General features: G+C 40.1%; 1 protein-coding gene across 4 annotated transcripts in view; it reads right to left on the bottom strand.

Moving 5' to 3' along the window:
- Nucleotides 1-14,430, bottom strand: part of TRAF3 (TNF receptor associated factor 3) — a 121,619-nt gene that overhangs the window by 55,113 nt on the left and 52,076 nt on the right. For 3 of the 4 annotated variants that reach the window (XM_032621358.1, XM_032621357.1, XM_032621361.1), the window contains exon 2: nt 33-156. The exons of the other annotated variant lie outside the window; for it this stretch is intronic. In XM_032621358.1, the coding sequence (XP_032477249.1) occupies nt 33-43 (11 nt within the window). In that variant the 5' untranslated portion in view covers nt 44-156. The remainder of the gene's footprint in view (nt 1-32; nt 157-14,430) is intronic. 4 annotated transcript variants of the gene reach the window in all.

The raw sequence follows: 14,430 nt of genomic DNA, 5'->3' as shown, positions 1-14,430 counted from the left end.
TCCAGACAAATTAAAATTTTCTAGTGACATACCTGTGTGTCATATGCTGTAAGAAGATGTATCTAAGCTTGATCAGGCGGGAAGAGATTTCAATAAAGCAAAAGCAAAGCAGCGTCAACCTTATCCTTCTTCAGATAATGTAGTGGAGTCCCTTACCTAGGAAGTAAGATACGTGGTTAACTCACATGTGGAAAATTTTAAAAACAGAATTTCAAAAATGGAAATTTCTAAAAAATTATAAAGTAAGAAGTTTAGGAGAAAACTTTTTTAACCATCTATATAAACATGTGCTTTGGATTTTCTGCATTTTTTGAGTTGAACATAAATTACAAAGTCTGGATAACTTCGGATTATTTACACATAGAAAAGCACAAGAAACATGTATGTACAGTTTCACAAGGTTATTATGCAAACACTAGCCCAACTACCACCAGACCAAGGAATGGTACACTGTTGCAACCAAAAAAAAGTTGGGTGCCTCTCTCTGATCCCAAACCCTTTCCTCCGCCTCTAAGTAACAACTACCCTAACTGTGGTTATCATTTCCTTGCTTTTCTTTAGATTTATCACCTAGGCACGAAGCTCTAACTGACAGTTTATTTTTGCCAGCTTCTGAATTTTACATAAACACAATCATACAGCGTGTCTTCTTCTGTCTTGCTTTGTTTTTGCTCCATTGTTGTTGCTGGCTCCGTTGTTTGTTTTCATTGCTGTATAATATCCCATCATGCAATATACCACAATTTACTTATCCATTCTCCTGTCCCCTGGGTAATTTCTGCTTGGGAGCAAATATTCGCACTACTGAGATCTTTCTGGCACAACTATCTTAGGCATACAGGCATATATTCCTCTAGTGTATACACCTACAAGTGCGACTGCTACATTACTGGGTAAGTGTATATTCAACTTTGCTACATAAGGCCAAACAAACTACTTCCCCAGGCGGTTGTAACAATTTACACTCCCACAAGAAGGTATGAGAGAGTTTCTGTTGCTCAACGTTTTCAAAATTTGTCACACTATTTTTAATTCTTGCTAACTGAATGGCTATGCAGTGGTGTCCTAAGAATCCTTTATTATGTAAAATTTTATAATTATTTAGGAGAAAAACTCATGAAATTTGACAACTGCTCATGAAATTTGACATCTGACAATTGCTGCAATGGAGATTTAATTCTGCAACCAAGCATTCGTTCGCTTTTCCGATGGTTACTGCACGCCCATTTCTCAGCAGGTGTAACCCCCCCACTCTCAGTCCACCAGCTTCCAGAGACACTGGTTCCAACACCCAGGCACAAGGGGACGGGTGTCAGGGTGGGGTGGGGGCCTGGCCAGTAAGAGAAGCCTATTCCCAGCCAGAGTTGTTTCATCTCTGTGAGCATACAACCCAAGTCAAAATGAATCGAGTCTTTTCTTCCTCCTCTGGGACTTAAAGAGATTTTCATTCTTTCCCAAAGAACCTGAACATGAGCACATGGGAGTGAAAGAGGCTCTCTGAGAAGAGAGCAAAAATGGAGGAAGATGTTGGGGAAGAAGCTGACTCAACTGCAGCCAGCCTTGAGGCTTTTCAATTAGGTGATCAATAAATCCCCCTTTGCTTGTAACAGCTAAGGTCCAGGTACATCAGAAATAGCCCTCACTGACATCACTCATTATAAAACATGTTTTGTTTTGTTTTGTTTTGCTTTGCGGTACGCAGGCCTCTCACTGTTGTGGCCTCTCCCGTTGCGGAGCACAGGCTCCAGACGCGCAGGCTCAGCGGCCATGGCTCATGGGCCCAGCCGCTCTGCGGCATGTGGGATCTTCCCGGACCAGGGCACGAACCCGTGTCCCCTGCATCGGCAGGCGGACTCTCAACCACTGCGCCACCAGGGAAGCCCGATACATGTGTTTTAATCTACTCAGTAAGCCGCAGAGATCGATTAAGGTAACACACGATAATACACACACACACACACACACACACACACACACACACACACACACACACACGGCCTCAATGTTATTTCAATCACATTTTGTAAGTCAAAACAGTTTATCACCCAAACTTGAACTACAGTTCTTGCCAAATGTTAACTCTGAATGTTTCTTTGGCAAGAGAATGAAAAATCAATAGCTGTAATTTATTCGTCCCTGTCTGCTATAAATACTTCACTAATTATACTATCCCTATTGGGTTTTAGTAACAAAGTTATGATAACCTCATAAAATAAATTAGGAGGTGTTCCCTGGTTTATTCTGAGGAAGTATTTGGATAAGATTGGAATTATTTCTTCCTTGAAAGTCTGGTGGAATTTAACAATGAAGCCATCTGTGCCTAAAAAATTTTAATTACTGATTCTATTTTTTTAATGGTTATAGGACTAGTGAAGGTTTCTCTTTTTTCTGCAGCTACTTTTAGAAAGTTACATTTTTCAAGAAATTTGTTTATTTCATCTAAATTTCCAAATTTCCTGACATGATGCTCTTTCTAATAATGTTTTATGATTTTTTATAGTCTACTGAATCCAAAGTAGCTTCTCTTTTTTCCTTTCTTTTCATTGATTGTGCCTCCTCTTTTTTCTCCCTTATCTCACCAGACGTTTGTCAATTTTACTAGACTATTCAAAGAACCAATCTGGGTGCTTTGTTGTTCTTTTCTACTGTAAAATTTCCATGTGCTGAACTCTGCTCTGATTTTCTTCCTTTGGGCTTTTTGGGGGTTTTTTTTGGCTATTCTTTTTCCAATTTTTAATTAGAGTGATACTTAGCCTACTAATTTTCAGCTTTTCTACCTTTCTAAAGCTATAAAATCTCTCTCCATGGACAGAGAGATTTGGCTGCATTCTACAAGTTTTGATGTATAGTATGTTCATTTTCAGCCAGTTAAAGGCATGTTCTAACTTCCATTATGTCATCTTCTTAGAGTATTTTTAAAATATTCCTTTATTTTTAAGCTCTTAGGGGTTTTATAATTATCTTTTTGGTAGTGATTTATAGCTCAATTCCACTGAGGTCGGAGATTATAATCTGCATTATTATAATCTTTGAAACGTATTGCACTATGGCCTAGTACTGGTCAATTTTTAGAAATTTCTTCTATGTGCCTGAAAATAAAGTATACGTTGCAGGTTTTGGATGGAATGTTATTTATACGTACATCAGACCAAGGGTATTGATCCTATGTAAAACATCTGTGCTTACAGAATTTTTAAAATTTTTGGCCTACTTATTCTATCAGTTACTGAGACTTGTGTTGGAATCTCCACGATAACTGTAAATTTCTCAATTTTTTCCTTGTACTTATGCAAAGTCTAGTTTGGATACTCTGAAGTCTTATTATTAGGCTTCTCCACATTGAGAATCATTATGACTCTTTTGAATTGAACCTTTTACCATTACAAACCGTGACAGAGACTACAGGTTGGCCGAACTTACTTCTACTTCCTGGGCACAAAGCTAGATTGTTATTTCCCAGCCTCCCCTGCAGTTTGGTTCTTACCAAAGTTTGGTTATACGACCTGGGCTCCCCCTACAGAACGTGATCGTAATGTACCCACTCTCAGGCCTAGCCCGTGAACACTGGTGTGAGTCTCCATACTCCCCCAAACGCAGAGGCTCCTGCAGAGTACGCAAGTCCTAAGAGATGGCAGAGTCACAGGCAGAAGAAGCTGAATCCCCAAATGACCATCTGGAAAGCAATCTGTCAAACAGGACTACCGGTACTGGACTTTGTGTAAGGAACGAATTTGCTTATAATAAACTACTGAATGTTTTGTTATAGGAACTAGTTGCCAACTCTATTAAGTGAAATGACACTCATTATCTCTAGTACTGTTTTTTTTTTTGCCTTAAACTGTATTTTTTCTGACACTATACAATCTTGCTTTTGCCTAGTGTTTGCATAGTTTATTTTTTTCATCATTTTTCTTTCAACGTCTCTTAATCCTCATGTTTTAGGTGGGTCTCTTATGAACAGTATACAGTCGGAGTTTTAAAATATCTTACTTGATACCCTTGTCTTTTAATTGGAACACTTATGCTATTTACACTGGAAGCAACTACTCACATTTAGATTTAATTCTGTTATTTTACCAGGGTCTTCTATTTGCTTCTTTTGGATTACTTGTTATCATTCTAGTCCCCACTCCCCAGTAATCTGGAAATTACATATTGTTTCTCTTCTTTTAGTAGTTGCTTTAGAAATTATAATGTACAGGTTCTTACCAAAGTCCAATGTTAATCAATATATTTACCCTTCCCTTGGACAGCAAGGGCCTCAAAATATTAGCTCCATTCATCGTCTTTCCAACTTATATTCTACTGTTGTGTGTGTATGCATGTGTATATCTTTCCGTCATTATTAATGTTTTACACAATATTCATTCATTTTTCTAAAAAAGGTACAGAATTCTTTCTTCTAGTGTACTGAAGCTATTACCCCAAGTCTTTTTGACTTTCACTGCCTGTGTTGAGAAGTCTATTACTGTTCCTTTATAGGTAATCATGTGTTTCACTATGTGTTTGGGTGATTTCTTTTTACTTATCCTGCCAGTCATTTGTTGAGCATCTTGGATCTGTGGTTTGGCTTCTTTCACAATCTGTGGAAAATTTTCAGCCATTATCTCTTCAAATACTGCTTCTGCACCATCCTCTCTCCTCAGAACCAATTATACATGTGCCAGAGCCCACTGTTTCCAGTCTCCTGCCTTCCCTTTGTGTTTTCCTCATTCCCATCTCTGTTTCACTCTCGTTTTTCTTCTTTTGATCTATTACTGTGGTGGATTACATTGATTGATTTTCCAATGTTAAGCCTATCTTTCATTCTTGAGATAAATTTGATCATTATGTAACATCCTTTTTATATGCAGCCTAGCAGATTCTATTTGCTAAAATTTATGGAGGATGCTGTGTATATCACAAATACTGCTTGGTGGTTTTTCCTTTATTATAATGTCTCTGTCTGGTTTTGCTTTCAGGATAAGGCTGGCCTTACAGAATGAGACAGGAAGCATTCACTCCTCTTCTATTTTCTGAAAAAGTTTTTGTCAGATTTAGCATTCTCTCTTCTTTAAGTGTTTAATACTTACCAGTGAAGCTATCTGCGCCTGAAGATTTCTTTGAGGTAAGGATTTTAACTACAAATTCTTTGATAAATATATAGTTATGCTATACATTTGTTCTTGAATGAGCTTTGGTGGTTTATGTTTTTCAAGGGGTTTGTTCATTTTATTTAGGTTGTCAAATTTATTGGCATAAAATTCTTCACAATATTCCTTATTGCCCATTTAACGTCGGCAGGATCTGTAACAAGGATCTCTTACATCCCTGATACTGGCAATTATTGATGAGAGAATTTTCTAGATATAATATACATCTTCAACTCATCACAGCTTACCTTCAAGTAATATTATACCAGTTGAGACACAGTAATACTGTACTTCCATTTCTCCCCTCCCCACCTTTGTGCTATTGTTATTTATTTACCTCTACAAGTGTTATAAATCCCAAAATACATTGTTATTTTTGCTTTAAATAATCAATTTTAAAAAGATTAAAAGTGTGAATATCTGCCAATTATTGACCATTTTTGGTTCTTTTCATTCCTTTGTGTAAAAATTTCCATCTGGTATCATACTGCTTCTACTTGAGCTTCCTTTAAAATGTCTTGTAGTTGTAGTTCTGCTGGCAATAAATTCTGTCAGCATTTCTTGGCCTAGAAATTTTGATTTCATTTCTGAAACATATTTTCACTGGGTACAGAATTCTAAATTAACAGGTTTCTTCCTTTCACTGCTTTAAAAACAGCACTGCTGTCTCCTGACTTACGCAAGTCCTGGCCAGAAGTCTTCTCACGTTAATTTGGTTCCTCTGTAACATGTCCTATTTCCTTCTTGCTGCTTTTTAAGATTTTTTTTCTCTTCATCACTGGCTTTTCAGCAATTGGATCACGTGGCACCTTGGTATGATTTTCTCTGTTTGCTCTATTCGGGGTTTGTGAGCATCACGGTTTGCAGTCTTCGAAAAATCTGGACATTTTTCAACCACTATTTCTTCAGATACCATTTCCATTCTCTCCTCTTCTTCTAGAACTCCAGTTACACATATCTTGAAACAGTTGATTTTCTCTCACAGGTCACTAATGCTCTGTTACTTTGTTCAATCTTCTTTATTCTTTGTACCATATTTTGGATAGTTTCTACTACTATGTCTTTTTTTAAAAATAAATTTATTTACCTTATTTATTTATTTATTTTTGGCTGCGTTGGGTCTTCGTTGCTGCGCACGGGCTTTCTCTGGTTGCAGCGAGTGGGGGCTACTCTTCATTGCGGTGCACGGGCTTCTCATTGCGGTGGCTTCTCTTGTTGCGGAGAATGGGCTCTAGGCGCATGGGCTTCAGTAGCTGTGGCTTGTGGGCTCTATCTAGAGCGCAGGCTCAGTAGCTGTGGTGCACGGGCTTAGCTGCTCTGCAGCACATGGGATCTTCTCGGACCAGGGATCAAACCCGTGTCCCCTGCGCTGGCAGAAGGATTCTTAACCACTGTACCACCAGGGAAGTCCTCTATTGCTATGTCTTGAAGTTCACTGATCTGTTCTTCTGTACAGCCAATTTGCTGTTACTCTATTGTACTTTTCACTTCTCTATTGTATTTCTCATCTCTAGAAGTCCTACTTCAGTCTCTTTCATATCACTCACTCATTACGCTCATTTTCCCCACGAATATGTACAACTTATTTATAATAGTTATTTTAATGCCCTGTCTGCTAATTTCATCATCTCTGTTATTTCTGGGTTTCTACTGATTGATTTTCCTCCTGGTTAATATCATATTTTCTTGCTTCTTTGCATGCCTGGTAATTTTTATTAGATGCTGGACACAAACATTTTTACATTGTTGGGTGCTGGATTTTATCATATCCTTTTAAATATAGTTGGGGCTTTGTTCTGGGAATGCAGTTAAGTTACCTGGAATCAGTTAGGGCAGGTCTGCAGCAGTCTTTTAGTCCAGGGCTGATTCAGTCCCATTACTAAGGTGATACCCCTCTGAGGAATCTACCTGATGCCCTAAATGAAAAAGCTACTCTGAACCCACCCTCACAAAGATTAAAAAACAAGCTTTAAAGGGACCTAACTGATACAACCCTGGGTGGTGCGAACACAAACTATCTCAGCTCTGTGTGATGTCCAAAAAGTGTTGAGTCCACTCCTTTCTGGTGCTTCTTTTCCTGGCTTTGAGGTGCCTGCTCTGATGGACGCGTAGATCAGCACTCGGCCCAAATCTCAGGAGGTCCTTCTGCAGATCTCTGGAGTTCTCTAAGTAGCTCCCTACTCCCTATACTTTGCCCCTCAAATTCTAGCTGCCTTGTGCTCTCCAAACTCTGATCTCTGTTTTGCTACTTCAGTAAGGCTAGTGGACTCTGGTTGTGCTCTCCCTGTCCTGTAATGTAGAAACTGTCTCTAGACCAGGACTGGCAAACTATGGCCTGAGGACCAAATCCAACTTGCAACTATTTTTATAAATAAAGTTTTATTGGAACACGTCAATGGCCATTCATTTACATACTTAGTATGAAAGCAGCCACAGACAAGCCATGGTTAAAAGTTATAATTTTTATGAAGAAATAGTCCAGAACTCATGAAACTCAAATTAATTTAACAATCCAACACACTGAAATTCACGAAGCACCCTCACACACTTCTCTCCCCACTCTGTGCTTCTGACCCGGCCTTGGGCGTGAGTCTACCTCCCCCAGCGTGGCTCAGCAGGCCCTCCTCTGCCGAGAGCCAGCCTCCCTCAACACCAAGGTGGGCTTGCAAGCTCTGCTCCACCGGTGCCCTTCCTCCTCCTGTGTTCATGCTCCTTCTCTCCCACCCCCTCCACTGTCCAGTCAGACACTTCACCCCCAAGACTACATTCACATGCCTTGAAATCTTCTATTCACACCAACCCTTAGCACTTAACGAGGTGCAAGGCATACACGGCAAGCACTTGCATTTTGGGGAATTAAACTCCTTTTAATTAAAGTGGACTTAAACTCGCATATTTCTGTGAACCGTCCCTTCCCAGGGAAAGTGACCCTCCTCAAACCCTGGTCTGTACTGTACGAGGAGGACGCCCATCACAACACGTACAAGCCTGTACCAGCCTTGCTTCCTTCTCCCTCCCACCTGACTGTGAGCCTCCTGAAGACACAACTGTGTCTCCATCAGGTTTGTATCCTCAGCACTCAGAAAGTGCCTACCACACAGGAAGCACTCAATACACATTAGTCACAGTTTTTATTAGTTAGTATTCACTTAATCTTGTAGTTATTCATTTATTCCTCACAACTCTACAAATACCTTTCTCCTTTTTCCACTCCATCGTAGAGATGAGGAAATTGAAACACAAAGGTTCAGCAACTTCGCAACATTACACATTAGCAAGTCGGGGATCAGTGTGCCCCTGGAACCCACGTGCTTAACAACCGTGTCTGTTACCAGATAGACTGCACCAACAAAGGTGTGCTCACTGACTCAGGATGTCATGGGAATCGATACAGATTTATGCTGCAAAATCGGATTTGCCATTTGCACACTCAAATTATCTTTAAAATGTTATCCAGGAGACAGCAGAAGCAAGAAGAACTACAATCCTGCAGCCTGTGGAACAAAAACCACATTCACAGAAAGACAAGATGAAAAGGCAGAGGGCTATGTACCAGATGAAGGAACCAGATTGGACTACAGAAAAACAACTAAATGAAGTGGAGATAGGCAACCTTCCAGAAAAAGAATTCAGAATAATGATAGTGAAGATGATCCAGGACCTTGGAAAAAGAATGGAGGCAAAGATCGAGAAGATGCAAGAAATGTTTAACAAAGACCTAGAAGAATTAAAGAACACACAAACAGAGATGAACAACACAATAACTGAAACGAAAACTACACTAGAAGGAATCAATAGCAGAATAACTGAGGCAGAAGAACGGATAAGTGAGCTGGCAGACAGAATGGTGGAATTCACTGCTGCGGAACAGAATAAAGAAAAAAGGATGAAAAGAAATGAAGACAGCCTAAGCGACCTCTGGGACAACATTAAAGGCAACAACATTCACATTTTAGGGGTCCCAGAAGGAGAAGAGAGAAAGGACCTGAGAGAATATTTGAAGAGATTATAGTTGAAAACTTCCCTAACATGGGAAAGGAAATAGCTACCCAAGTCCAGGAAGTACAGATACAGGATAAACCCAAGGAGAAACATGCCAAGACACACAGCAATCAAACTGGTAAAAATTAAAGACAAAGAAAAATTATTGAAAGCAGCAAGGGAAAAACGACAAATAACATACAAGGGAACTCCCATAAGGTTAACAACTGATTTCTCAGCAGAAACTCTACAAGCCAGAAGGGAGTGGCATGATATACTTAAAGTGATGAAAGGGAGGAACCTACAACCAAGATTACTCTACCCAGCAAGGATCTCATTCAGATTCGATGGAGAAATCAAAAGCTTTACAGACAAGCAAAAGCTAAGAGAGTTCAGCACCACCAAACCAGCTCTACGACAAATGCTAAAGGAACTTCTCTAAGTGGGAAACACAAGAGAAGAAAAGGACCTACAAAAGCAAACCCAAAACAATTAAGAAAATGGTCATAGGAACATACATATCGATAATTACCTTAAACGTGAATGCATTAAATGCTCCAACCAAAAGACACAGGCTCGCTGAATGGATACAAAAACAAGACCCATCTGTATGCTGTCTACAAGAGACCCACTTCTGACCTAGGGACACATACAGACTGAAAGTGAGGGGATGGAAAAAGATATTCCATGCCAATGGAAATCAAAAGAAAGCTGGAGTAGCAATACTCATATCAGATAAAATAGACTTTAAAAGAAAGAATGTTACAAGAGACAAGGAAGGACACTACCTAATGATCAAGGGATCAATCCAAGAAGAAGATATAACAATTATAATATATATGCACCCAACATAGGAGCACCTCAATACATAAGGCAACTGCTAACAGCTATAAAAGAGGAAATCGACAGTAACACAGTAATAGTGGGGGACTTTAACACCTCACTTACAACAATGGACAGATCATCCAAAATGAAAATAAATAAGGAAAAAGAAGCTTTAAATGACACAACAAACCAGATAGATTTAACTGATATTTATAGGACATTCCATCCAAAAACAGCAGATTACACTTTCTTCTCAAGTGCGCACGGAACATTCTCCAGGACAGATCACATCTTGGGTCACAAATCAAGCCACAGTAAATTTAAGGACACTGAAATCATATCAAGCATCTTTTCTGACCACAACGCTATGAAATTAGAAATGAATTACAGGGGAAAAAAACATAAAAAACACAAACACATGGAGGCTAAACAATACGTTACTAAATAACCAAGAGATCACTGAAGAAAGCAAAGAAGAAATCAGAAAATACCTAGAGAAAAATGACTATGAAAACACGACAATCCAAAACCTATGGGATGCAGCAAAAGCCGTTCTAAGAGGGAACTTTATAGCTATACAAGCCTACCTCAAGAAACAAGAAAAATCTCAAGTAAACAATCTAACCTTACACCTAAAGGAACTAGAGAAAGAAGAACAAACAAAACCCAAAGTTAACAGAAGGAAAGAAATCATAAAGATCAGAGCAGAAATAAATGAAACAGAAACAAAGAAAATAGCAAAGGTCAATAAAACTGAAAGCTGGTTCTTTGAGAAGAGAAAATTGATAAACCATCAGCCAGAAAAAAAGGGGGAAGACTCAAATCAATAGAATTAGAAATGAAAAAGGAGAAGTTACAACAGACACCGCAGAAATACAAAGCATCCTAAGAGACAACTACAAGCAACTCTATGCCAATAAAATGGACAACGTGGAAGCAATGGACAAATTCTTAGAAAGGTATAACTTTCCAAGACTGAACCAGGAAGAAATAGAAAATATGAACAGACCAATCACAAGTAACGAAGTTGAAACTGTGATTAAAAATCTTCCAACAAACAAAAGTCCAGAACCAGATGGCTTCACAGGTGAATTCCATCAAACATTTAGAGAAGAGCTAACACCCATCCTTCTCAAACGCTTTCAAAAAATTGCAGAGGAAGGAATACTCCCAAACTCATTCTATGAGGCCACCATCACCCTGATACCAAAACCAGACGAAGATATTACAAAAAAAGAAAATTACGGACCAATATCACTGATGAATACAGATGCAAAAATCCTCAACAAAATACTAACAAACAGGATCCAACAACACGTTAAAAGGATCATACACCATGATCAAGTGGGATTTATCCAGGAATGCAAGGATTCTTCAATATATGTAAATCAATCAATGGGACACACCATATTAACAAACTGAAGAATAAAAATCATATGATCATCTCAATAGATGCAGAAAAAGCTTTTGACAGAATTCAACACCCATTTATGATAAAAACTCTCCAGAAAGTGGGTACAGAGGGAACCTACCTCAACATAATAAAGGCCATTTAAAAAAAAAATGTTATCCAGTAGTCCAAATTCCTCCCTGGTCTCTTGAGGAACTAAAATAATGACATTCAGCAACTTGTCCAAAGTCAGAGTCACCAGGACTGAAACCCAGGTCTCACGGACCAGCACTGCCTCCGTGGTAGCTTGTTCACAATGGCTCTGACACCTGTAAGCTCACATCCTGGGCAATCACCTAATACCTTAGCAATAAGCAAAATACACACCTCAAAATTCCCAAGACATCAGTAATGCCTAACAGATGCATTTGTCCTTTTTTTTAAACCAAGCATCTTCTTTCATTGCTTTGAATTTCAGCATTGACATCCTGGGTTGATGTATTCCCTTAGGACTAACAAATGACACTCACAACCAGATGCACCAAAAAAAAAAGCACCTTTAGCTGAACCAAGTAAGGCCATTTCAGACTTCAAGGAAGGTTACTGAGACCTTGGCTAGGCTAAAATGAATTTTCTCACATCATTTAAATAATCATTTGCTTAGTTTCTAGCCACTTTAATATGCGAATTGACCAGAATTATTTTGCTTACTCTTGAAAAGCATTATCCAAATGGATTTGAACAAGGAGGAGGCAAGGAGCTACTTAAGAATGAAGTGACTACCCCACGCTACTGGGTAATAGAGTTAAAACTACCCTTCGGTAAAACACGCCGTGGTTTGGAACTGCAAGGCAACGGTGAGTTTAGTTTCGTTTTTGGCCTTGTGCTAGGTTTCTCTGAAGTCTTACTCACCTGAAATCATGACCAAACATCCATTACCACTGCATACTTACTTTAGTCTTAAAATACAAAATGTCAGGAATATTTTGACAGAGCCAAGTTGAAAATTTAAGATATCCAGTGACATCTTAAATATCACTATGATCTCTTTGAATTTAATATTCTTCATGCTACATAAACCCTCTAGAATAAATCTACTTCCTAATCAAATGTGACCCCTGCTGCTAAGATCGCTGGACCCACCAGTACAAAGTTTCCTATGTGGCATCCGACTGGTCATATTATTTTAACTCAAGAGTTATACAGAAGCGTGAAACCTTTCCAGGTCACCTTGAAATTTTCATCTCCTTGTTCTTTCAGATAAACTCTATTCTGCAGTGCTGGCTTTGGTTTAATATAGTTATGATTCACGGCAGTTTATTCAGTGAATTTAAATAGAGATTTGTTATGCAACATCATATCCCTTAGGTTTCCCCCAAAATTAATCAATATTTTGAACACAAAATATTCTGTCAACACCTTTTATGCAAATAAAGTGCCTACATTAATACAATCTTCTATCGGAATAATACAAAAATAAATCTTTATTTGTAGGTTAAAGCAGTGCCGCTAGGCGACGCCAGCACAGACCCAGCAAGTTGAGAGCCCCTGACGAAGCGCAGGGAGCGAGCGCCTTTGTGCTGGGGCTCCGCAGCGCCCGGCACCACACCCTGCACACAGCACCCGGCTGAGTCCCAGGTGGTCCGGGGCAGCTGGGACAAAAGCTAGGCTTGTCTGACCCCAGGGGCCATAAATGCCTGATAAGTATTTTTTTTTTTTTGCGGTACGTGGGCCTCTCACTGTTGTGGCCTCTCCCGTTGCGGAGCACAGGCTCCGGACACGCAGGCTCAGTGGCCATGGCTCACGGGCCTAGCCGCTCTGCGGCATGTGGGACCTTCCCGGACCGGGGCACGAACCGATGTCCCCTGCATCGGCAGGCAGACTCTCAACCACTGCGCCACCAGGGAAGCCCTGATAAATATTTTTGAATGGTAGGTCCCTTCTCACAGTCTAGCACCTGTCATGAGGAAAACGAAAGAGAATTTCCTATAAAGACTCCACAGCACCAGGGCAGGTTTTACTAGTTTCTCAAAACTTCCTCATTCTCCTCAAAAATCTCTATCCTTAAATTAGAAGGATCCATTTGAATCTGCTATCCCTACAATATATTCGTCCACTTACATGAATAAGAACTTGAGGGAAGAGCAAAAGAAGGAAGGACCCATACAAAGTCATCTGTTCTTAGTAGTTTCCAACTCCTTGGTGGAGGGAGAAAATAGAAGTATTCAATCATTTGAAAAAATAGGAAGTTAGTCATGGAACAAAGATTTCTTGGTTGAATGAGAAAACACTTGAAAACTTCCAAGACTGCCCTACAAAGGAAAGGTTAATGCAGAGCACGACAACCCCCTCAGAGGAAAACCCTGGTGCCCAGTCTCACTTGGAACCCAGCATGCAGCCTAGAGCCGGGGTGGCGCAGGCACCGCGCCAGGAGCAGGGGACAAGGAGGGCAGGGCCCTGCCCCCCAGAGCTGCCGCCTGGGGGAGGGACACAAGTAACTGTGGGTGTGCGTGCACGAGACGTGAAAACTGCCCAAGGGAAGCACGTGACGAATGCGCCAGCAGCACCCCGCGTGGGTGCAGGCAAGGCCTCCCTGAGGAGAGGGTGTCTAAGCCATAAGCTGAAGGATCGGTAGGAATTAACTATTTCTGAAATTCTCAGATTAAAAAGTGGCTCAGGGGGCTTCCCTGGTGGCGCAGTGGTTGAGAGTCCTCCTGCCGATGCAGGGGACACGGGTTCGTGCCCCGGTCCGGGAACATCCCACATGCCGCAGAGCGGCTGGGCCCGTGAGCCGTGGCCGCTGAGCCTGTGCGTCAGGAGCCTGTGCTCCGCAACGGGAGAGGCCACAACAGCGGGAGGCCCGCGTACCGCGCAAAAAAAAAAAAAAAAAAAAAACTGGCTCATACTGAACATCAACTCAATAGCTCATTCTATAGGTTTTACAGGGAAAAAAAATCCCCTATAATTCTAGGGTATCTAACCTTTTGCTATACTTCTGCTTGATTTTAATGTGTGTATACATATGTATATATAATTAGTGTGTATACATTTATGTATATAGTAAATGTATAACATATACATAAACACACTAACATATATTTA

Source organism: Phocoena sinus, chromosome 2 (assembly GCF_008692025.1).
Source record: "Phocoena sinus isolate mPhoSin1 chromosome 2, mPhoSin1.pri, whole genome shotgun sequence".
Taxonomy (NCBI): Eukaryota; Metazoa; Chordata; class Mammalia; order Artiodactyla; family Phocoenidae; genus Phocoena; species Phocoena sinus.
Note: the sequence above shows the minus strand (reverse complement) of the source record. Positions and strands in the feature narration are given on the sequence as shown.